This window comes from Pinus tabuliformis, chromosome 5_2 (assembly GCF_031772625.1).
Source record: "Pinus tabuliformis cultivar Carrire ecotype Pingquan chromosome 5_2, CPIR1, whole genome shotgun sequence".
Taxonomy (NCBI): domain Eukaryota; kingdom Viridiplantae; phylum Streptophyta; class Pinopsida; order Pinales; family Pinaceae; genus Pinus; species Pinus tabuliformis.
Window position 1 is genome coordinate 115,754,593 of NC_142306.1, and position 26,920 is coordinate 115,781,512.

General features: G+C 38.4%; 1 protein-coding gene across 1 annotated transcript in view; it reads right to left on the reverse strand.

Annotated features, from left to right (window-relative positions):
* Positions 1–1,997: 1,997 nt before the first annotated feature.
* Positions 1,998–26,920, reverse strand: part of LOC149157766 (T-complex protein 1 subunit zeta 1) — a 156,098-nt gene continuing 131,175 nt past the window's right edge. Inside the window, exons 10-15 of the mRNA XM_089435995.1 lie at positions 9,639–9,843; positions 9,340–9,434; positions 8,984–9,052; positions 2,846–2,953; positions 2,634–2,752; positions 1,998–2,366 (exon numbers count right to left, since the gene is read on the reverse strand). Coding sequence (XP_089292121.1) covers positions 2,294–2,366; positions 2,634–2,752; positions 2,846–2,953; positions 8,984–9,052; positions 9,340–9,434; positions 9,639–9,843 — 669 coding nt within the window. The 3' untranslated portion in view covers positions 1,998–2,293. The remainder of the gene's footprint in view (positions 2,367–2,633; positions 2,753–2,845; positions 2,954–8,983; positions 9,053–9,339; positions 9,435–9,638; positions 9,844–26,920) is intronic.

Below are 26,920 nucleotides of genomic sequence, written 5' to 3' on the forward strand. Positions count from 1 at the left end.
ATTCTATGGGGTTTTCTCCTTGAATTTCTTACTGAACAACTCTTCCAAGGGAGGACGAAGTACTTTTGAGGATTGGACGAGGGTTTCTAACTCGTCTAAGGTCAATTGGGAGGCCTAAATTATATTTTGTTACATATCTACTGCCAAACCAAACACTGATGTAGATACAATTGGGCTTCTAAGTTCACAAAGAGGATAAATTCCTTTGTGTCAAATCTGAGACATTAAAGAGGGCGTGCTCTTGAAGCAGAGTTTGGAGGGCATCCAAAGTTTATCAAAGAAGGTTTGAAGGCACTCAAGATCGGATTATTTGAGGTAACCAAAGACTTTTGAGGTCAACAAGCCAAGTGCTTTGGGGCAAACCGTAACCTCTTCAATGAGCTCATGCAAATTTGCCCTGAAACTAATGTGAGATAATTTTCTAAAGTGAGCCCTATTGACAAAGAATCACTTAAGCGGATTAAAGATTAGAGGTTGGAATCGGTCCAAGCAATTACAGGATCCTGAGATAGTTTTGCAAAGTTTTCTGAGAAATATCGGGAGATTAAATAGGGTTCGTTCTTCATCTCAAATGACCAAGTATTCATCCTTGATAGCCAACCTTGTCTAGAACCTATGGTCTTTTGTCTTGCAGCTGACTTAGTTTAACAAACTCGCAAAGAAGTACTAGTGGCATACTTATTTCAGAATGTGCATTAGGTCAAGTTGTTTGGAAGCTTAAGCATTGTTGCTCATTGTCTTAGTCCTATTGAACTTGGAGTTTGTCTTGACTTTATTAATGATTAAGACTATAGAACTGTGTTGCTAAATTAAATTTTACTATTTAATAAATCGCTAGATAAACAGTGTTATTACTGGATTATATTGTTACTCTTGTACTGTGCTACATAATGAGATATTTATTTTTAATTGTTGAATGAGAAAATAAAATTGTATATAAAGAAACCCTTGTCGCTTAAGAATAACCTAGGGCAAAAATCTCCCTAAATTATTACATAATATAAAACATTATTTCACTAAAAAATAAATTGCACTCAAAATAAACTAAAATCTCATCCAAACTTCCCAACTAAGAACTTCACTTAAATCTCATACAAACTTCCTAACTAAGAACTTCATGCTTTGTTCCACACAGAAGCCCATTAAGATTTAATCAAATAAAAATTAGTAGTATAAATAATAATATCAAATATTATGATTTTATAAATTAAAATAATAATAATAATTAAAACTAAATACATACCTTTTAATACAATAAGAATTCAAAGACATGGGAAAATTGCATCGCATATATTTAATGATCTTTAAACAATAACTTTAACAGTTAATTTCGATCTCTATAAAATATTTTCCAATATTATATTATTATACTTAAAAACAGTTTATAAATCAATGATAAATTATAATAAAAATTGCACAAACGCTACATATTTAAGGGACCTTTACACATTATAGATTTGACCCTTTATTTCTATCTCATTATATGTTTTTCATTTAAAAGATCAAATAAATAACTTTCTAATCTATTTTTTACATCATCAATATCGTTAAACAAAACATCATATACCAAAAATTAGGGAACTGCCAACAATACATGTTTCTCTTTTATGTTTTTATTGTCTATGATAATGTCAAGCATGTACAAGGGTTCATCGATTTATCATACATTGAAAAAGGAGTTGTCTTTAGTGCGATTTTTTGGAGATTCCGGTGATGGAATCCGGCAGAAAAAAATGAGGTTAAATCTTAATTTGTATTATTTAAAATAGTTTTTTAACTGCATATTTGGATTCAGCACCTGAAAAACCCCAAGGACACTTTGATTGTGCAGAAATTACCTATCAAACTTGCAATTTCAATAAATTGTTGCCGGATTTTAGAGATATTTGACCAGAAAAACCTACCAGAAAAACTTGCAAAAAGTCACACTAAAGACTACACCATTAAAAAATAAAAGAGAAGAGCCAAGCACGTATGAATATCCCAGACACTAAAGCTAAAGCAAAGCAAGCACTTTTCAATGGATGCAAGAATGCAAAATGTCAGGACACTCGAGGCGCTATGTACGCAAAAACAAAAGCACCGAGCACATCACTGATCCAAATCCCAAATTGCCAATAGTAGGCAATGTTTGCGATACATAACTCTTCAAGGAACCAATCTCATGCCAACTCATATTACATGCTCATTCATTACTAAACAAACTGTCCTGGACTCTACAAAACTGCTATCCCACCTCAGCAGTGTTGATGCAATAACACCATATAAGCTTATTAAAGCTAATGTGCAAGCTTCAGCTTTTTCGCATATTCCGTCCAGCACGGATGACCTCATCCACAAGTAGCAGCTGCGATGCAATTACAGGGCTGCACAGGACATTTATGTTAGGACTAACTCTAAATCAACCAAGAAATCATAACCTATCTTGTAACAGAGTATCAATCCTAGGGGAAAGATCTGTTAGAATATGACCAAAAACGAGTCTTCTACTACCTTATTCATATTTATGGACAAGTGAAGAGTAAAATTTGGTCCTGTACTATAAACAGACAAGAAAATATTGCAGTGATAGTCCACGGCATGTCCAAACAATGGCACAACAGAAGACCACGTCAAAATTTATGAATCCATACCCAGAATTTATAATCTGGCGCTTGACAGAGTAGTTGTCGAAAATTCCCTCCAAGTATGGGTCCATCGGTTCTCCTGTATGCTGATTTAAACCAACAATGTTGCCTTTGTCATGCTCCACCTGCAGAAGAAATATATCTTATCGGAATTAGGAAGAGTCGATCTCTAAAAAAAACTCAAAAAACAGCTTGACATTGTCAACAAAAGATCTGACCTGTAGTCCAACCAAGACATCCTGAGTATCTAGTCCAGAATTTTCTGCCAGAGTCTTGGGCACAACCAAAAGGGCATCAGCAAAGGCTTCAACTCCTAGTTGTGCACGCTGCCAAAAGATTAGAAATACACAATAAAGAATTAGTACGCAAAGAGAGAAGAAAATTGCAATTCCTTTTTAAAGGAAGTCCCGGGGCTAGAAAAACCAAAGTACAGATAAATAATGAGAACTTGTACATCCCTGCACTAAACAACAATTTTGACGGGAAAAGAGCTTTAGAATATTGTACATTAGGTAAGTACCTGAGAAATCTTTGTTTCTTCCAATTACATCGTTACATCTCATTAAGGCAAGACCAGAACAGACTTCAATATCATTATCAATGTCCATCTGATTGGTTTTTGTCTATAAAAAAACTCCGTTCATGTTGATTACCGAAGTCATAGACATTGTTATTTCTCTAATTATACTTTGAAAAACTCTTTAACCACATTCCTGACAGGTAAAATTCCAAAAACCAAACAGAACGGAAACAGCTCAGAAATCCCTAGAAAACACACTTCCTGCCAGTTCCCAGATTCCAACCATTGTTTCCTAACATTCTCTGAAGAGTTTAAATTTTCAAATGGGTTTCTATGTCAACATGCCAATAGCAAGTAGTTGCCACACTATGGAGATCATTTACAACAGTGCCACAAAATCTCGTCGAAGCAGACCACCCAAGAGTTTGGCTCCGAACAGGAAAAAATCAGCTATTACAAAATTATAATGATATGCGCATATTTTGGCATCCACCCAGCAGGTTAAATTGAACAAGTCTAACTCATGATTAATTGTGGTTCAAATTTTGACTTGCGATTAATCATGAATCAAACCCATGTTGATCAAGTCAAGCCCAGTTTAACTGAGTTTGACTCGAAGAGATTGATTATATATATATATATATATATAAGGGTCCAATCAAAGTCAAACTCCACAAGCTACAAATTTGACTGGCCATACTGGTAACCATGACTTAAATCCATAGAAAAATATTTCGATTAAATCACAATAAAACTGATGAAATATAACAAAATATGACTACAATAATTCCAATTATCACACTTATAAACTCCATCTGCTGCTCCCATCTAAAGTTTTCTGAAGTTATTTCTCCTAATGTCTAAGACTAGGTTCAAACGTCACGTTCAAAAGAGAAGATTTGACGTAAAACCCTGGTTCATTTCCCCTCATTGTCAGGCCTAAAACCCCATCGTCTGGGGCAAGTAACTTGGTGAAAAAAAAGCAGCAAAAGACCATTACAACTCAGTTTTCTTCTTCTTTAGGTTTTAGAATAACAGTGTGAATGGCATCTAGCTCGGGTGGTTAAAAAGAGTTGTCATCCTCCCAACCCAGGTTTAAATCCAACTTGTGGTATGCTTTCCCTTAGTGGGCCGATTGCCTCTCATGTGGATGGATTCCACAAGTCTGAGTGCGAAATTCCTCATGTTGACAGGAAGCATTTTTATCAAGAAAATAAAATGAGACTCACCAATCAGGCTCATGAGGCATTAATCAACCCACTGAATACAAGAACCAAGATGAATTTGACATACGAGTCCTGGTCAAACACTACAAGTCGTGATACTCTTAATTGAAATAAATTATTATAGAGGCACGACACCCTTCTTTGAAAGTCTATTGTTGTTTCGTAGATTTTCGGAAAGCTTTTGACTCTGTTCCGAGGGAAGCCTTACTCCAAAGACTCGAAGATATTGGCATCTTGGCAACCCTATTGACAGCTATTACACTCCTATATGAGGCCGCCCTTGGTTGTCTTCTCATGGCTCATGGGATGTCTGATTTCATCCAAAGCACTATTGGGGTTACGTAGGGTTGTCCAATGTCCCCTACCTTGTTTGGGATCTATATTGATAAGTTGGAGGCTTTTCTACACGAGCATATCCAGGACACTAATGGTTGCCTTCTTCACGAGGTTCTGATATCTATTCTACTCTTTGTTGACGACGTGGTCCTCCTCTCCTCCTCTCCAGAAGGATTACAGAGGCAGCTGGATGTCTTAGCTTTGTTTTGTGATATTTGACAGTTGACGGTCAACCTAGGTAAAACCAAGGTTATTGAGCCAAGAGGCTCATTCTACAGCCCAATATGAGGGATTGTGTAAGTTTGTCTGTCCATTCATGAACCTTTAAAATTAAAATTAAAATTAAAAATTGTGTTCTAAATAGAAAAATAATGTCGGCTATAATTGAACAAAAATGAATATGTTGTAAAGTAATTAGAAGTAAAAAAGATTGTGAATCAGATGTTTAAATCTTATACTTTTCAAAATTATTTCAACAAGAGATTTAAATAAACTATTTGAAGATCTCTGTTAACTAATTTATGTTGATATCAACTTTATATATTTCTATATATAGGAAAAAAAATATGGTCAAAAATTTTACTTGGACCTATATATACTCTATTTAGCATTCAAAAATACAATTTAAATAATGAAAAATAACACATTGTATTTTGCACTCTAAAAAAGTTTGCACTTGAAGAAATTTGATCCCTCTCGGCTCATGTTAGATCCGTACTTAAGACGGATCTATGATGGTGATCTTCAATGGGGTGAAGAAAACTTCGGACCTTCACTTCCTATTTAGAAGGGAGGAGGTTGAGATCACCAGCACGTATACATACTTCGAGTGCAATTCTCAAGTCCCCGCTTCAGTTTGCGACCAGCGTTTCAGCCTCGAATCAACAAAGGATATGGATCCATAGCCCTTCTCAAAAGATAGTGCTTTCAACATCACTTCCAAGCTAAGTCACATTACACAAGGACACAAGACACGGAGGACACATAAATACGAGTATTCAACACGAGACACAGGGACCCCAGAAACAGGATACGAGGGACATGTTTTATATATATATATTAAACAAATATTGAAATATAGTGCCTAATCCATATAGATATGAATCATGATGATATCTATTTAGTATTTAGTATACACTATTTACTATTTAGTAATTTACTAGTTTGTTTATTAATTTACTACCTAAGTGATGTTCACAGTTCAATGTTCATTGTTCATGTTATAAATTTTGCTATTAACTTCAAATAGATTCAATCATGTTCAAACTTCACATAAGGTAGTTTGTAAATTATAAATTTATGTGTTCAAACTTCATCGTTGACCAGAGCGTTTATCGACTTTCCCTCCCTTTAGACCTCCAAGGTGTAGTGAGTAGTGAGCACATGATGGGGAGTTGGGCTTTTTATTTCAACACACGATCTATACATGGTCACTGTTGTATAATAAAGTTAAGTTCCATAGGCTAGAACACAACTTACAGGAAATTTAAGTGCTCCAAACTCTCAACAAAGCATGTGAACACTCGTCTCCTGCATCTCCAGGTCCAAGTCGATGTGAAGTTGTGAATTGTGCTCTCAATGTGAACTTGTGAGCATTGCACTCAAATTTGATGGAATTCCTCACACTACACAACAAATTCGATTTTGGCAGCGAGCAAACACGACTTCGCTGACGAACAATGACAAAAAAACCCAAAAATAAACCATGTTGGAGATTTTAAATGTCACTTTTCAAGGGGCACGTGTCCTAAGATCCAAAAACGTCAGGGCATGTTTTTGCCATGTCCAAAACACGTGACTTATTTGGAGGACACGAAGAAAAACATTTTTGACACGTTTTAGGGCACGTTTAGTGTCCAACACATGAAATACGGGACACGAGACCTCAAGGGACGTGTCATGTGACTTAGCTTCCAGGACTTCTCGTCCAAGATGAGCCTCATGGACACCTTGATCCGTCCCACTGTTCTATATGGCTCAGAGATTTGGGGACCGTCTTTACTCGAGTCAAATTGAGCTTCAGTTGAGAGAGTCCAAATTCTTCTTCTCCGCTACATCATCAGATGCAAACAAACAGTACCTTAGTACATCATCCTTGCAGAGTTTGGAGCTCATCCCTTTCGGCTTGAGACAGTCTTCACTTTGGTGTCATTCTTGCGTCGTGTCTGGGGCTTTGCAAAGTCAATAAAGAGTAGGGACCGGTATCCTTACTTGGCATATTGTTCTTCTGAGACTATTGCTCGTTCTACTCCCTCGGGCCAGACTAGACGTTGGTTTGCAAGAGTTTCAGATCTCTTAGAGTCAGTGGACATTCAGTTGGATCGTCTCCCTCCTTTCCGATATTCCTTGGATGCTCTTGGTCACCTTCTACCTACTAGACAAGAGTTGAACAAGATCATCAAGGCGGACATCTACAGGGAGTTCGTCCAGGTCACGTGGGTCAATCCTCCGGGAGGGTTGCGCCCAAAGATAGCCTTCTATGTTGAGCACTTCTTGGAGTTGAGAGATGGGCTCATTGTTCGACCCTAGTATACGTTTCATCACTGGATGCATGCTCTGCGCATTCCTCTAGGCCAATTCAGAGTAGGTTCTCATAGACTTCGGGTAGAGACGGACCACCAAATTGATAGACCAGACAGAATCTGCCAGGGATGTCATTTACAGGAAGTAGAGATCGAGGTGCACTTCATTTTTGGATGTCCTATCTACTACGAGATCAAAGGAAGGTTCCATTGATTGTTCAGAGACTCTCAAACCCTCGCAGACTTTTTCACGTATCCCAATCAAAGATGTTTGGCCCTATATATGAAGGAGGCTCTCAAGTTCCGAGCGCATATTCTTCAACCTCCCATCAGACCAGGCCCCACACAGAAGATCACGACATTTTTCAGGGTACTACCTTCAGAGAGGGGCACCAAGAGACCGATTGATATCGTTTCATATCTAGACTCTAGATCAGTGAGGCTCTGTGGGACCTCACCCCGCCACACGAGATTTCAGTGGCAAATCCGTCTCAGATTCATGCCTAGGAGACACACTAGGTCCTCCAAACCTCAACAGTGAACGAACTCCGTGAGACAACGATTTAGTGGACAGTCCGCACTTCCCACCGGCCCTTCATCGGACCAACAAAATTTGTGGAGTTTTCTTCAGTGTTCTTTAGTCAGCCTCGGATGTTACGAGAGATGAGTCTGATCCTCAGACCCATTAACTCTTCGATCTTCTCCGTCAGGGCATTCCATACATTGTATCTTTTATGTTCCTACATTTACCTTTTATATTCATGTATTGTATTTTTTTATAGGAGACTGTTTGGTTCTCCCGCATTGTATGGATATCATTGTACTCAACAGTCCATTTGACCTACTTTGTGGTCATTAGTTGGACATAAATATAATTATCTTACCTTATCTTAAATGGACATTGTAAACTCTCCTTTTAATTAAGGATATTCTTTTTCTGACATTAATTGTATTAATTTTAATTTCCATAGTAGGGTTAACTCCCAAAATTTTCACAAGTCCGAGTCAACTATTGTCAATTATCGTTCAACTCCTCAGGTTATTCTTCAAACAGATTCTGGTAGCTTTGACTCTTACTTCTGAAACTGAAATTTTTATAGAAACAATCAATGGTTTCTGAATTTCAGGCAACTTAGGCTTCAGAATCAATATGCTGGAACCAGAAACAAGCCTGGCAACGAGCAAGTGTCAAACCAGGATCTGGAGGAAAATTGGGTTGAAGATCCTGTCAACTAAAAATACATAAAATATGCAAAAATAAATGAAATATCTATATGATCATGTAAATCAACGTAAATCCAAACCATTAAACACCAAACATGCATCGTTTGTTCTTTGCATATAGCATGAGAGGTGTTTTTGTCATTTTTTTTGCTTAATTTTCAGTTTTTTGGGATTGATTTTATACAGGTGGGACAAAGTTTTTTGAGGGCCAGGACACAGTTTTTGAAGGTCACTACAAATTATAACCAGCCAATCTGGCAGGCTGAACAGTGAACCTACCAAACCAGCTGGATCGGAACAGAACCATCCTACCAATCTAATCCGGCCCCTCTTAGCGGGCTCATATGACACAGTTCAGAACACATGCAAAGAATATTGGAATTTAGAACTGTTTCTGAGACACTGAATACTCATATATGAATGTCAAGGGGCAGATACACATTTACAACAGTGTTTTTACACTTAAAATGCTAAATTTTTAATTGGAAAATAAGAAAAAAATATCAAGATCAACAGATCATAGCATACCCCCTGAACAGTCTTTTTGACAGTGTGTTTGAGATGCTGGCTTGCAGCAACTTCAAAAGCTCCAGCCCCCTGTAATCCACCATCAAAAAGAAAGGACACTAAGCACCCTATGTATTCTACAACTTCAGTAAAAAGAGTCATCAAGTGCGTGCAGACACCCACAAATTAACAACCAAATCCTCCTCTAAATTGTTAGGTAACAAATAAAATAAAAAATCCTGTATTTTAAAGTTTATACACACAGCAGACTCTGTTTTACTATTTTTTTCAGTGACCATACACTTTCTTGCCTAGTGAACTGCGAAGTCAACAAAGAATACACCAAAATGAAAAAGAAGCTCTTAACAAGTTCTCACCAAGACAACAGATCTATCTTCAAGTGTGTTTTTAACAGCTCTGAGACCATCACGTACAGCATCCTTAATTTGAGCAATAGTATGATCATTAGGTCCTGCAAGAGCCAAGAAAATAAAAACTCCAATAAAAACAGGATGCTCGAAGAGAGCTAAAAAGAGCTGAGATCATTTATAATACTTCAGCAATCCATAAATCCTGGTGCATTTTACGCAGGCTGGGGGAGAGTCTAGAAAAAATACTATTTAGCATGTTCTTCATAGAGAAAGTAAAACAATGTTTACATATTTTCAGAACTTGCCTTTTATTAGAATTGTACATGAGTGAGGATTCCTAACATTTTCCACAAAAGTGTACTTTTCTTCCCCTAGGACATGCTCATATACAAGCCCAGCCCATCCAAGAACATTAGGAGTCAGATCATCAACAGAATTGACAGCATCCCCACCACAAGCTAAAACCAATCTCTCCATATTGCGCCTCTTTGCTCTCCTCAAAGCTACAATCTGCAAAACAAAGATACAACAAACAATTATTTAAAGGTCACAGCATATAAGAAATTAGAGACCAACTGTTTTAAAAGCATCCAAAATATCTTCATTGCACAATAGTTACCCTCTGAGGATACCAATAAGGGTAACCAATATGCAACCTATAAATTGTGCATCCACCCAACTAATAGACCAATTGTGCACATAAATTCCAGAAGAACAATTACAAATGGAACCACAACTCAATCAGAGGATTACAGTAATATACTTGAACTGAGGCTTCTAAACAGTCATACACTGGAACACATCCCCACGGCATCGGGATGCATTTCCAGTGGAAAGATCCATACCAGGAATACCATGAACATCTCAGGTATATCCCAGAGGCACCATGTATGTTGGGTGTGTCACGAAAAGCAGCTCAAGAGTCAATACATCCCCATCCAATTTACTGATGTCCCCATTTGCTGGGGCATTTGTGTAGTGAATGAACCAAAAAAATACATTACAATCTAAAGTTTTGACTGGATCCAACATTGAACACATATTTTTCCTGGGCAAAAATATGTGACCGCAGAGGAACTTTGGCAATTTTACACTCGAACAATGGCTGGAAACCTGCAAGAGCGGTTATTTTTTGTTGATTTCACTCTAAAATCCACTTGCAAATTGTTGGAGAGGGAATTTCCCAAAACCATTATGTCATAAATTAAGGAAGTTGAGATGCTTCCATTTCACTTTGGATTCAAATTTAAGGGCATCCACCTCATGTATAGTGGGTCTCACCTGCCTTTATGAAAATTCCTTGAAATGCAGCAACTGGAATTAATCACACTACGATTTCTTCACAAAATAAAATAATTGTTGTCGAAAAAAATGCTGGAAACTGAAAAACGTTAGCACACATACAAAAAAATTATGACACTGTTATTTTTGGACAAATGTCCCCAGAAAAACCCAATGTGGGAAAACTGGTGCAGCTGTGAGGGTTTTCATTATGCAGCCGCAGAATTTCTGAATACAATAAAATGTTGCCAAACTGGCGATTCTATCCAAGAGAAATACTGGCAAAAATATACTAAGGGATTTTACCCTCTCTCCAAGCATTCCCGCCACTTGACTTCCTCTGAAAAGCTAGCCGTCCAAACCCTCTGTGCAGACCCTCTCACGCTCAGCCCGAAACTGCTGCCAATCAAGTCGTCCTGCCTGCTGCTGACTAGGAAAATGTCTCTCCGGCATTGAAACAACTGAAAACGACCTTCCCTTCAGCCAAATCGAACTGCTCTGCTGAAGCAACTGTGCAATCCCTACGCTGCTTCCTGAAGAATAATTTTGGCCTCCTCTTTCTGACTCTCCGAAACTGGAAACTCCTCTGGAATGTTGTAAAATGTAACTAGGTTCGGTCTTCATAATGACTTGTAATTGTAATCTTTGTAAATGATGAAAAACAGAGAATAAAAATATTTTTGTAATGCCTTGCTTCATGGGTTTCATGAGCAAGAGTTTTTATCTAGTTGGCTCCCATTGAGAGTCTTAGGATTTATCATTAGAGACAGAGTCAATGTCATGTATGAAGAACCCTTCTTAGGAGATGTCAAATATATACGAGTCTATAATAGCCCTCCAACGACAAGCACAAAGTCCTCTTCATGTCTGCTTCAAGTCAAAGCAACTAACTCATGTCGGCTTAATATGACGGACAGACCACTACAAATAGCAACCTTGGCCCAGTCCATAGAGACAGAATTTCGGATATCTTTCTCTGAGTTTTTTGGGTGATAGAGAGAATTTCGCATGGACAGTGGAAGAGTATAATTCAGACATCTCTGTGATTTCGAGTAGACAGTGGCAGTGATAAGTTTGATGCAATCACAGGAAGGAGAAGGGACTGTGAGGTTCTGTTTAAGGATGATCATAGTCAACAGTAGTTTGGATCTCTGTCTAAGTTGGATGGATGTTACAGTGACAAGAAAAGGAACAGAAGTTTGGATTACAGTGACAAGGGTTTCTTATGTTCGGTGCTGCACAAGAGGAAGGTCACGTGTGTGACAAGATCTCGTTGTTGTTACAAGGAAGAAGATCTCAGTGGTGTCTCAAAGGGCAGCAACTATGGTTCAGCAATATGTCTTCAGGATTCGGTGTTACTGCTGGAGGAGAAGATTGATATCCACAGTAATCACAATTGGGTGTCATCACATATGGTGTGAAATCTGAAGTAGAAGGAACCGAGAAAGAGTGAATGAGAAGATGGAAGAGGACTTGTGTCTTGGTCTTGGAGAGGCTACTAGGTCAAGGGTCTTGGTCTTGGTATTCGTCAATTGGAATCTCTATAAGAATAATTTGTGTGGGTTTTCCTCTCAAAGAGTGAGAGGTTTTGGCCCTGGCTGATAGCCTACATTCTGTGTCTCTTGTCTATTTATGTTCATGCATTGGTTACTATTTGATGAAGAAGAACACTAATACACTAAGAAGAAGAAGATCCTAATCTAAAGAAGTAACAAGCATTCACAAGCAGTCATTAATCCAAGATAAATCACCTAATGCTAATACCCTAGATTTCTCAACATGGAATACTGTTGTGCTGCCCCTTTGCCACCTGCTATTCACCCACTGGCTCGATCTCCACTACTGAATCACCCCTACTACTGAGAACTCGAACTACCTAAGCAATTGAGTATGTGCACTGACGTGTTTTCCATCTACCCATCGACCTCTTCTTATAATCTCTAGTTGGGACTCCAATGTGTTGACACCTAATCCTCTACGATTGGGTGAATTTATGTAAATAGTTAAATTAGGAATGTGAACAGTCATCAGGAGATGAACTGAGCAGTCACACCCTTTGTATATATCAATAGCATACCTAATGAAATAAATCGAATCATCTTTTCTGCCTAATGGAGTTACTGCCTGGCCTGACATGGTATCAGAGCCAACTCCTTGTTTTAGCTATTATGCTCCTGTAACTCCTCTGTCCTGTCCTGAGTTACCTTCCAGCGCTACTCTGCCTCTGCCATATTCTCCTCTGTCCTGACATAACCTGCCTCTGCCATATTCTTTTCCAGCGCTGCCTCATAACGCATCTGTCCATACTGTCCAGACAGAAGCGTTGTACATTAATAAAAAAAAATTGTGAATAGCGTTGTCATTTTGAAACGTTTGCGCTGTCTTTGTGAATGGCCTGACATGGCCTGATTCAACGTTGTTCATTTCTTACACTGTTCATTCCTGTTTTGCGTTTTTTGAAATGGGGGCGACGTTTGGTTGTTCTTCTTCTTCAATGGAATGAATGTTTTTCCCTCTGCTTGTAGACAGTCGTGCCCTCTTCGTATTCATCCTGCATAGGCTCTCTCGTTTGATCCTTGGATCGAAACGCGTTGTGTGTTGTTGTGTAGACCGAGGAATCGGGCGCTACAATATCCATGTCACGGAGATTCTTCAGTTGATCGACTCTTCACTCGCTGATTGTGAAGGTTGTGCAGTGGCTCTCGCTACCTTTCACACCATTGTCATTTTGACAACCAACTCCCGCTCCCTATCAGTTGAGAGCGATTGGGTGTTGGTCTGCCTACTCTTCAAAGATTTGGACGCCTATTTCTGCTGCTTTTTCTGAGCAGTGGAAGCTCAGAGAGAACGGGATCTCGAGTTGGCAATGCTGCGGTTTGAACCCGGGACCCACCGTCTACAAAGCGCCATGTCTTACCGTTGCACAACGCAGCAATGCTTGAGCTGAGCTGTGAACAAGGGTGAAAGCAAGGCTTCCACGAGTGTGGATCGAGTTTTTGGATCCAAGCGACGGCAGGGAGTTGCAGTCTACGGGTCCATATTTGCTAGCCCGGTGGTTAGTACTGGTGACAGCCTCAGCTACGCCGCGAGTTCGAATGGTCTGGCCTGAAATACGATGGTCTGGCCTGACATACGGTGGTCTAGCCTGTTGACAAGTATTGAAATTTAAATTACGACAGCATATAATATTGAAATTTCGATAACATTTATTTGTATATAATGTTTAGTGAAGATCTTTGGCGCAGCAAAGTTCTATTCACAGTATATGAATAGCGTTTGATGGTCTTAGTGCACTTTGTATGTAATGTCTGGTGAAGATCTTTAGCGCAGCGGAATTTTGTTGCTGGGATATATATATACCACGCTATTAGGCTACCATAGTGGTTTTTTTTATAAAGTTGTTCTCAAAAGTGACTAACATAGTTAAGGCTAGAATACATTTTGATATCATAATCAATTTTCTTTTAGCAGCAGAAGTTTTTTTTTTCTCCACAAAAGCACATTTTTGCCAGCAAAAGTATTTTTACAGCTCTCAGATTTTTTACAGAATGCATTCAATCATATCCATGGTAGGAATAGTTCTCACTGGCAAGGAGAACTATCCTGAATGGTCCCAGATGATAAAACACACCCTCATCTTCAATGAGTTGTGGAAAGGGGTGTGTGTCGGAGAAGGAGACAAAGACCCAGTACAGCGTACCTCAAACAAAGAGCTCGTCATTTGGGAAAACAAGAACAACAAAGCTTATGCATTAATTACAGCATCTGTAAATGAAGAGGTGAGTCGCCATATTTCATCATATTCAACTGCCTTTGAAGCCTTACAAAAGCTGAAAGAACTCTATGACTCACATTCTGCACTTGAAGTTGTTCAACTCATGATTAAACTCTTCACTCTTGAACTGAAAAATAATGATCCTCTTGCTCTTGCATCTGGTATCAATTCCACTCTTGAAGTAAAGTCTATAATGCATGATATCAATTCCACTAAGGTTGAGCTGGATATCCCTCTTATTGCTTTTCTCAAGGCACTCTATCCTACTTACTCCAATTATCTTGAGTCTTTGCAAGCAAATGGAAATCTCAAATATAACCTTTGACTCTCTTGTGAAAAAGTTTGTTGAAAGAGAGAAAGCTTTTGGAAAGAAGACAGCCCCTGAATCTTCTGAAGAGACTGTGTGCCTTGCTCATAAAGAAAAGCATCCTGCTCAAGATTCTACAAGAGGAAGAGGTGGACGAATAGGAAGAGGAAGATATTTCAGAGGCAGGGGGGCCAGATATTCTCAAGGAGAAAAGGCAAATTTACACTGCATTCGCTGCAAAAGAAATGGATCACATGATGCCTCTACATGCAAGCTACCATGGGACAAAATTGAGCAGAAAAGAAACCAACAGAGAGGTAAACTGATGATACAGACAAAGGTAAAGCACCTGAATCCGCTCACTATATTGAGGCACAATGTAATATTGGAGTAAATGAAGATTTGTTTAATGCTTCACTTGCTTCATGGAAAAATGATTGGTTGCTTGATTCAGGAGCAACCTGTCACATGACTCATAGAAAAGATTTTTTTGAAGATTTCACTGACAATGTTGATGGAGCAATATACTTTGCAGATCAATCAAAAATCAAGCCATCAAGGCTTGGCACAATCAGGCTTAAACTGCCTGGTCTTCCAGACTTTCTTCTGGATAATGTTCTATATCTCCCACAGCTCAAGAGAAACTTGTTGTCCTTGGTCCACATCTGCCAACAAGGTCACTCCATTCATATGTTTGATGGCAAGCTTGAGGTAAAAAAAGCATCTGACCACTCACTTGTCATGAGGGGAATAGAAGAAGAAAGGCTTCTCAAACTGCAAGGAGCATCTACTCATGCACAACATTTCTCATATATTTCTCATCATGAAGAAGGTACACTTCCATCAAGTTTATTATGGCATGCTAGATTTGGACATTTAAACTATGACAGTCTCCGCTTATTGAAGAAAAATGGTGTTGCTGGTTTGCCTACAATTCCTAGGAAACTTGAGCAATGTGATGCTTGCATTCTAGGAAAGCATAGCAAACAGTCTTTTCATGATTCACATTCAAGAGCACATAGGAAGCTTGAACTCATTCATTCAGATTTATGCGGTCCAATGCCTGTTCCTTCTGCAAATGGGAATAAATATATCATGACATTTATTGATGACTACACCAGAATGTGTTGGGTTTATTTATTGAAGAACAAATCTGATGCTTTTCAAACATTCAAGAATTTTCATAAATGGATTGAAAATGATGCACAATCTCATATTGGGTCTATTCGCACTGATAATGGAAAAGAATATACATCAAATGAATTTGAAAACTATCTTCGCCAACATGGGATCAAACATCAAACAATTGTGCCTTATAATCCCCAACAAAATGGTGTAGCTGAAAGAATGAATAGAACAATCTTGAATATGGTACGATCCATGCTTTTCTTCAAAAATGTAAAGATAATGTTTTGGGTTGATGTTGTTCTATGTGCTGCATATATAAAGAATAGATGTCCATCTAATACTATAAGAAACAAGACTCCTTATGAATTATGGTATGGACATGTTCCTTCGGTAAAACATCTCGGGGTCTTTGGTTCCACCTGTTATGCTTTAATACCAAAGGTACATCGAAACAAACTTGGTGCTAGAAGTCGTAAGTGTATCTTCCTGGGGTATTCAAACACCTCCAAAGCATACCGCCTCTATGATGAAGTAAATAAAAAGTTTGTTGTATCGAGAGATGTAATTTTTCTTGAATCATCCAAATCTGACAATGTTGTTGAGCGGCAACTTGATCGCTTGGATAGATTCGCTAAAACAAAATCATTTCAAGAATTTGATAATCAGATTCCACATCTTGAAGGGGGGATTCCTATTCTAGATCAACATGTGGAATCTTCTTCTGAAGAACACTCTCCCCCAAATGAAACTCCAACAACGGATGTTGCTTTAAGTGATGTAATTGATAGAATTGGGAGACTCAATCTTGATTCAGTCCCAACTCAATCAACAAAGCAGCCTGGACCATCTCAGAAAGGTCCCCCAAAGTGGCTGACAAAGACACTTGAAAGTGTTCATCTTGACGAAATTGGAAAAACAGGAACCAGAAATTCAAACCGACAAAATGGAGGTGATGTAGATGACTCTAATTCACTTGTTGATATGGATGTTTCTTATGACTGTGAATTGAACTTGTCTACAGATTTTGAACCAACTTCCTTCAAAGAAGTTGCTTCTCATGATGAATGGAAAGAAGCGATGCAAAAGGAGTATGATGCCCTCATAAAGAACGACACTTGGAAGCTGGTTGACCCTCCATTTGGAACCAAACCAATTGGCTGCAAGTGGGTCTACAAGAACAAGTACAAAGCTGATGGCTCACTTGACAAGCACAAAGCTACGCTTGTGGCAAAAGGTTTTGCACAGAAGGAAGGGGTCGATTATGAGGAAACTTTTGCCCCCACAGCAAAATGGGCCACCATCCGGACACTCTTTGCACTAGCAGCTCAGAACGGTTGGAAAGTCCATCAAATGGATGTAAAAATTGCCTTCTTGAATGGAGATTTAAAAGAGAATGTTTTTATGTCCCAACCTGAAGGATTTGTTGTGGAAGGACATGAACATAAAGTATGCAAACTTGTGAAGTCCTTGTATGGCCTCAAACAAGCACTGCGAGCCTGGTATGAAAAACTAATTGAGCATCTTCTGAAACTCAACTTCAATCATTTTGATCTTGATGATGCAACTTTATTTGTCAAGAAAGTTGGCAAAACAGTTGTATATCTTGTGGTATATGTAGATGATCTTTTAATGACAGAGAACAATGAAAGCTACATTACATCCATAAAGAAGGAATTGGGGAAAAGTTTTGAAATGACTGATTTGGGCTATGTTCATTACTATCTTGGCATTGAAGTAACCCAACATCCGAAATCCATATTTCTTTCTCAAAAAAAATACATTGGAGATTTGTTAAATAGATTTAGCATGACAGAGTGCAATCCTCTTACTACTCCAATGGAACAAAACTTAAAGCTCACATCTATTGAAGGAAAGGAATTTGAGGATGCAACCATGTATAGACAGCTTGTAGGAAGTCTCAACTACCTTACTACTACCAGACCAGACATTTCATTTGCTGTTGGAATCCTCTCCAGGTTTATGCAAAAGCCTTGTGAGGGACATTGGTCTGCTGCAAAAAGAGTTCTAAAGTACTTGAAGGGAACTCAAGACTTTGGAATTAAGTACACACAGGTGGATGACTTCAGTTTGATCGGATACTCTGATTCAGACTTCGATGGAGACAAAGAAACTGGGTATCTACTTCAGGATATGCTATGAGTCTTGGATCAGGAGCTGTCTCCTGGAGATCACGCAAACAATCAGTTCCAGCAGATTCCACAACAAAAGTAGAATACGTGGCAGCTGCTGAAGCAACAAAAGAAATTGTGTGGCTCAGGAAAATTCTTGAAGATTTGTAGGTAAAACAAGTACAATCAACTCCACTCATGATTGACAACACCTCTGCAATAAATTTGACCAAGAACCCAAAGTTCCATGATCGAACAAAGCACATCAATACTAAATATCCTCTGATCCGACATCATGTTGAGGCCAAAACGATCCATCTCCTTCATTGTTCCACAAATGAGCAAATTGCAGACATCTTCACCAAAGCGCTTGGAAGAGAAAAGCTTGAAAGATTCAGAACGATGCTTGGACTCACCAACATCCCTTCAGATTAAGGGGGGGAATGTTGACACCTAATCATCTGCGATTGGGTGAATTTATGTAAATAGTTAAATTAGGAATGTGAACAGTCATCAGGAGATGAACTGAGCAATCACACCCTTTGTATATATCAATAGCATACCTAATGAAATAAATCGAATCATATTTTCTGCCTAATGGAGTTACTGGCTGGCCTAACACAATGGCCAAAATTAAAAACTTAATTGATGCCTGAGATAATCTCCAAGTCAATCGAACTACCTAAGCAACTGAGTATGTGCACTGATGTGTTTTCCATCTACCCATCGACCTCTTCTTATAATCTCTAGTTGGGACTCCAATGGCTAAGATTGAAAACTTTATTGATGACTGAGATAATCTCCAAGTCAATCCATGTGAGTTTTTTGAGAATTCTCACCTTTCTCAATTAATTGTTATTAATTGACCATTTTTCCTAAGTTAGACATGGGAAATTTTTAATTGTCATCAATTAATTTAATTGAGCCCTCTCTAGGTGGAATTTCCATAAATGATTTTTGGGTTTTGGAGAACTCATGTTTTAGTCTCTCCACAAAGTCTCGAGACTAGAACACCGTCTGATGCTACAAAAACTAACATCCCACACACTATAAACCATGAAACCTGGAATCAAAACATAAAATCAATTCAAATAGTGACCATTGGTATTTGGTAGCAATTTGGAAACTTCGTAGCTCAAACTCACCTGCAGATGATTTTGGCATTTTTTTCACTGGATTTGACATTGAAAAGCCATTCCAAGTTTGATTTTGAGCTTCTTTGTAGGTAAAAAAAAGGTGACAGAAGAAATTTGGCAATTTCTCATTGAAATCATGGCTGGAAACCTACAACAGCAGTTACTTTTTGTTCATTCCACTCTAGAGTCTACTTGAAAGGGGAGAATTTCTCAAAACCGTTAGCTGTTGCTGGCATAAAGATGGAAGCTAAGATGCTTCCAGTGCAAGGGATCCTCCTCATGTCTAGTGGGTCCCACTAATCTTCTACACACTATAACCTAAGTAGCAGGACATGCTCCCCAGGGATGCAATGTCCTTATTCTCCATATCAGACATGGACCAGTGTTGAAAAAAATGGCATTGGCAAAAAATCAGCGAGGGTCCAGAAAACATCTTTTTGGAAACACTGGCAAAAAATGGCAAACCACAGCAAATGTTAAAAATACAAAATATATTCATTTTTTCAAAATCAGAAAATAAAAAAATAAAATGACAAAAGTCTGGAAAAATTGGCAAAATGGGGAAAATCAGAAAAAAAATCACAATTTTTCTACACATCGCCTAAAAATTGGCGATTTTATCGACACTGACATGGGCACACCAGGATATGTGTTTGACACGTGTCCTAAAACAGGATATGCACATGTGACAAACACGTGTCTGACACATGCCCTAAACATGTCACAACTATTTGACTCTAAAAACACATTTTCATTGTTATTTTCTCACTTTCAGCTGGATTGAAAGAGCTCTTATGTTCTCTCATTGTGCAGATGAAGGGTAAAATTGAGACTGAAAGGGATTCAAGGTGCTCTGTAAATGTTCTATTTTCTTTTAAAAAATGGAACTTTGTCTATTTTTATGTTTGTAATTGTAAATTTTAAATTTTTTTAATATATATATATATATATCATGTCCTACATGTCATGTGTTGAACACTTGCATTTCCGTCTCCTCCATGTCTCATGTCATCATGTTATGTGACTGAGAAACCTGTAATAAATACCTGGAATCAAAACATAAAATAAATTCAAACAGTGACTGTTGATGTTGGGCAGCAGTTTGGAAACTTGGTAGCTGAAAACTCAACTGTAGATGATTTTTGGCAATTTTTCCAGTGGATTCACTATTGAACACATTAGAGAGGCATTCTAAGTTTGGTTTTAAGCTTTCTTGTGGACAAAAAAAGGTAGCAGCAGAGGAAGTTTGACTTTTTCTCACTTGTCAGAGATTAATACAATTATCTTATTTTACCTATCTTATCACTGAAACAGTGATTGGAATCCAGAATCTGCAGTTTTTTGTTGATTTCACTATAAAATTCACTTGCAAATTGTTGGAAGATATATTTCTCAAAACAATTAGATGTTCCTGTTATAAATAATGGAAGTTAAGATGACTCCATTAATCTTTGAGTGCAGCGAATCCATCACTTTTTTCCAAGGAAAACCTCATGAGGTACTCGAGGGTTACTTCCCCACATTTGTGGCTGGCACCACTAGCAAATCCATCACCATAAACTAGCACACCTAACTCAGGGGGTTTAAACTGGGTACCAGCCAGCACAGAACTAGTCAAATATCCAACAACATTCGTAATAAACAGTTGAGCATCCACCACCTATCAAGAGGTGGGCACCATCCCACTGTTTGGGCTGTATGACCACCCAGCACGAACTTAACAGCCATGATGGCCTCTGCTTATCAAATGCCCCCTTGTGCAGAGCATCCACTACCTATTTTCCAAGCAAAAACTTAAGGGGGAAACCCAACGGATGCTTCCCCACATTCATGGATGGCATCCCTAGTAAAGTTGTTGACGTAGAGTACTGCACTTAACCCTGGGTGGATTCAAACCAGTCATCAGCACTGAACTAGCCAAATGCGCAACAACATTGGCAACAATTGGTTGAGCTTAACCCCTTGGGCTTAGGGTATCCAACACCTATAAAGTGTTTGGATACCATCTCACCGTTTAGGGCATATGACCACCAAGTCCTGACTTAATGGCCATGAAGACCTCTACCAATCAAGTCCCCACCATGTAGATGCATCCCAGCCGACAAGGGGCAAACATGTCACATTTGGGGCATTTGAACCCTGGTGGGGGCAACAGCACTTACCTGGTTTCACCAACCAGGAAATTACCCTTTGACTGCAATCATAACTGATCATTTCAGTCAGGTTATGTAATTTATTTGTGATTGTTTTCTATTAATTATTAATAAACAAAAAAAAAAAAAAACTTTTTTGTGTGTAATATCCCCAAGATATCCTGCCACCAACTGAAATTTGAGGGGTTTCTACAGACATATTAGATACACATACCTGCATTCCCCCTGTACCAGAAAACCTTGGTGGAAGACTGTTCATAAAAGCAGTTATAAGATGTACAACCCATATCAGAAGTAGCGGTATCTTGATTGGAGAAGAGAAGGGTTTTGCTTGCCTAGGTGCTAAGGCTAGCAAAGGAACCCATGAGACAGCCACTTAGCAGATTCTTAATTTAATTAGCTATTTCCTAAAGTTAAACTTAGGGAAAATTAAAAATTCCCAAGTTAATTTATGATTTAATGATGACCGTTGACCACAATTTAATCTCAGCATTGAGAAAGATTAGGGTTGAGATCAAATTATAAGAGTAAATAGAGCGAGTTAGTGGCAACTCAGTTGAGCACAAGCAGGTGTGAGAGATCAGCAAAAGGAAGCTTGAGGGTTTCAGCAGTTCACAGTGTTTCAGCATTTGGAAAGGAGAAATCAAGTGGGGATCGAATTGCCTCAGCTCAGACAGCCTTAGCGCAAACTCCACTTTGCACATGAGCGCAGAAAGAGAAGCCTGCACGTTTGTAACTTTGTACTATTCGCACAGGCTGCAGATAGCCATATCTGCGCAGGCCGTATGGCAGATCTAGTGCGTGAGAGGGAGATTGATTCATCTCAGAGCTGATCAGTTGCTTTTCATTGTGATAAAAGGGAAGTTTCTCCCCTGCTATAATTTTCAGAAGAAACCCCTTTTGCTGAAGAAGATAATAATAAAAACACACAGAGTTGCAGGTTTTCCCCGGAGTTGGGGTTTCCTGTGTATATCTTGTGTCATATGGTCGATGTGTTTTTCTTCTGATTTATTTTCCGCTGTGCATGTATTTGCAGTTTAAGTTTCCAGTGCAGCAGTTGTTTGTATTTCTGGTTTTTATACATAGAAAATTGTAAATCAGTTGCTGGGTTTTATGGAAATCTAATATGTTATACATATTACCACTTCCTATGGCACTGGAAACTTCTTTTTCTGAATTCTGTTCTAATTACACACCTCTATTCAATATATACACCATTCCCCGAGATACATTCCAGAAGAAACTTTCCAAAATGACATAATCTGAGGATTCCAATACATTGTCACTTAGACCCAGGACATGACCCAGGACATTAAAACAAGATTCCAAAAACAAGGATCAGACAGAATTTATCATGGAATAAAGATGTACAATATAATACATCTTTCAATTGCAATGGAAACTTTTCTTCTGAATTGCAATTCTAATTTTTTTTAAATTACAGTGACCTCTGATACAAAGAAATGCTGGAACCAGGAACATGACATATGCCACTTGAATAGCAGCCAACTGACATAAGTGAATTTTCTAACCCCGGCAACCTGGCTAATTAATTTCTAGAAGATTATTACGCAGATCTACTGAATAAAAGAGCACAGCTGAGATTTTAACACATAAAAAATAGATAACACCAGAAGCAAATTAATACACCAATCTCAAACACATGCACACATAGTTTCTGCCCTTCAAAATCTGTTGTTTTATTAACAAAAATCCACAGCATAGAAGGGCTCTCTTCCTGGGATGATGATCCTCTGAGGAAAAACACAAATACAACAATAAAACTGGAAATGATCCAGCTGGTCAAACCCATGACCCATCCTTCAATCTGCTGGTTATCTGGATCCTTCCCTTGCTGCCCCTTGCACTCTTCCTCAAACCCTGCACACTTGGATGAAATTCCTTCACCCAATCACTGAGATCTCACTATCTCACTGTGTCTTGTGCTCGCTTGAAGTGTCTTCTCCCCTAGGCCTAGCCTTCTGTTTATAAGTTTGAGTTATTGACTAAATCCACAACCCTAATCTTCAAAGTGATTGACAGTTGAGATTGGATCTCAACATCACTTGAGATCAATAGTTGAGATTCATCTAATTCACTAATGCAAACAACCTTTGCATTTCATTAGATTAACTCACTTTATATTATAAAAGTCAATTACATTAATAATTAAAGTAATTGCTCAGGTTAAAGGTCAATTAGGCAACTTCCTCATGTTGAAATGTGTAACTAGGTTCGGTCTTCATAATTTCTATTGTAATCATGATTTTATATATTTGATATTAAAGAGAAAAGAAATTTATTATTGTCATTCTTGATGCATGGGTTTCATGCTCAAGATAAATTTATTTATAGGTCAAGCACCCATTGAGTGCTTCTAGGTTTGTCATAGAGTTATGAAGTCAAAAGAGTCATTGTCATACATGTAAGACCCCTTTGGGCATGTTGTATCTTGTAAAGAAAATTTTTGTATAGTCAAAAGTGTCATAAAGACCCTCCAAGACCTTGTCAAACAAGCAGCAACAAGTCAGCCTTCATAAGATGACAAGTTGGCCTCATGTAGGGCTATTCGACCTAGAAGAGAAGCCTATATATAAGAGACATCGACCTCACTTGAAGGACATCCAATTATCACACAAGAAGTTCGATCAAGAAAGAGAAAGAGACCTAAAAGAGCGAAGAAGAAGAGGACTAAAAGAAGGAAAGGAATGAAGTCTTTGAGTATTGCTTTTGGGCTATCATCTCCTCACACATGCGAAGATTAGGGCAACATTACTACAGCAAGACCGAATTGCAGAAAGAAGCTGAGATAGGGCACCAAAAGGTCTACCTTGCAAGCCGAGTTCCCAAGAAGGAAGAACCAATTCAAGCGAAGGAATAAGAGGGAAGAAATCACCATCTTTTCCCATACGTGCAAGAGCTAGGGTTTCTGTAGTAGTCGAAGTTGCAGAAAAAATTGTTGGAGTCAAAGTTGATGGAGAAACTGTTGGGGTTGAAGTTGTTGGAGAAGTTGTTGGGGTCGAAGTTGTTGGAGAAGTTGCTACGATCGAAGTTGCTAGAAGGAAAGCTCATCAAGAAGGAAGGTTGACTTGGTCTTGGAGGGGTCTTTGACAAGGATCTTAGGTCTTGGAATTCCTCATCTAAACATTCTATAAGATGAGAAAAATTCTTGTGGGTTTTCCTCTCAAGAGGAGAGGTTTTGGCACTGGCTTGCAGCGTACATTTTGTGTCATCTTGTCCTATTGTTCTTCATTGTTTGGTAGTTGTTTGATGATTAAAGAACACTATAATAATCAAGTAAATCAAGTTAAATAAAAGAACATCACAAGCAGTTATCAAAGCAAGAGAAATCACCTAGTCTAAGTTGCCCCTAGATTTCTCAACATGGTATCAAAGCCAAGGTGACAAGACAAGAAGAGACAGCTTGAAGATCATCAATTTAAGAAGGATACATAAGGGTCGAGCACAAGGAGATCATCAAGAAGGAACTAAGGAACATCAAAGAGGACTACCCATCTCATCACAAGGATCATACCATCTAGAAACAACAACGCTTTGAAGAAGAAGAAGACCTCAAAAACCCTAGCTCATTCAAAGAAGGATTCTACACTTGAAGCATTCTTGGGAAGCTCACACATCCTACAATCATCATCCAAGGAAGCAAAAAGAAGCATTGCCATCATCATCAAAGGAATCAAGACTATCTCCCTCTCTTGAAAAAGAAGCGTTGTCATCTTTGCGAAGGGATCTTCAATTATCAACATCATCAAGAAGGCATCAAGTTGAAGATATCATCTTCAAAGGACCATCTTCACTTGTCAAGTAAGTATCTTTGTATTTATCCCTGAATCTATTATCAACATGACTTCATTCTGCAAGGAAAGCAAAAAATTGGTCGGGTCATCAAATTTCCTTGCATGGAAGAAGACAATAGATTTGGTCCTCATAGAGAATGAAAATATTGAATATGTAAAGGTTTCAATCTCTAAACCATCTCAAGAGCAAGCTCAAGCACTATTGAAGTATATGAATTTATGAAAGGGAAAATAAGGGTTCAAAGAATCCTCATAGAATCAATCAAGGATTCCCTCATCCCTTATGTAGCAAAGTTGTACAAATCGAAAGATATCTACGAAAAGTTGGTAGAATTGTTTTCTGTAAGCACTGCAGGAGAAGTTATATCACTGAGAACCGAACTATACAAAATGAAGGTATCAAAGGAAGAAGGGGAAGGGGTAGCCTCATACCTTATGAGGGTACCTGAAATAAGAGATCAACTACAAGAACTAGGAGAAATAATGTCTAATAAAGAAATGAGCATCGTCGTGCTCAATGCACTACCTGATGAATGGGGCAACTTTGTATCAAGTATCTATGGAAAGAAGGAAGCCACTCCATTCAATGAACTATGGTCATTATGTAAGATTGAAGAAACTAGGTTGAAGGCAAAAAGCGATGCTAGATCAAATGAACAAGTTCAAGCATATGTTTCCATGGCCAGGAGAAAAGGAAACTTTGGGAAGTTTGATCCTCAGAAAAAGAAGATCATCGATATGTCAAAAATACAATGCTATGAGTGTAATGAATATGGGCACTTTAAAAGGAATTGTCCTAAACTAAAGAAGGACAACAAGAAGAGAAAGGAAATAAATGAAGCTCGTGTTATCAAAGAAGTGGAAGAATCAGAAAAGAAGAAATCAAAGGAGGAAGTGAAAGATCTCTACTATAACTAAGATAATCTCCTTCGCTTAGTTCTTTTCAGTTATAAAAGAGAATAGAAAGCATCACAATTATGATAGGATGCATTAGAGCAAGATAGAGATGACATCATCATAGAAGCATGGAAGGATAGCTAAAGTAGAAAGTCTACATGGTTATCGCAGTCATCATGTTAAAATTGGCAACTAGGGCCAAATTCCACCTTGGGACAGCTCATATGATCAAGATGATTATTGCATTGGATTCCTCTTCCTTTTGCTTCTGAGCTTCCTGTCTGATCAAACTTGCTTTAATACCATGTCAAAATTTTCAACTATTTCAGCAACTGAAAATTATTCTTCTAACTCTAAATTAATTTTGCAGCTTACTTGCTATAGCAAACAACGAATAATTCACAACTGCAATTTTCACCAAAACAAAATATTGCGGAAGATAAACTAGAAACTGGGAAAATACTAGCACACACACAAAAATACAACACCGTTATTTTTGGACAAATGTCTCCCAAAAAACCCAATGTGGGAAAATCGGTGTAGCAATTCAAGGCTTTTATTATTAAGCAGCAATGACAAATCCAGAGTACAATAAATGTCACCAAACTAGCGAATCTACCCAAGAGAATACTGGCAAAAATATACTGAGGGATTTTACCTCTCTCTAAGCAATCACAGCGCCATGTAACCTCTAAAAAGCGAGACTTCTAAACTTGTCTGCAGGCTTTGCATCACCCCTACGTTGCCTGCCAAATGCTCTAACCTCAATCAACTGTCAATCTAGTCATCCTGCCTGCTGCTAACTGGAAAAATGCTTTTCCAACCCTTTGGAAACTCTTCTCAGCATCTGGTACTGAAGACGTCCTCCCCTTCAGCTGAATGGAACTGCTCACTTGAGCCTTTGCGCTGCCTACTGGAGAATATTTTCAGCCTCGTCTCTCTGACTCTCAGGAAATGGCAAACTTC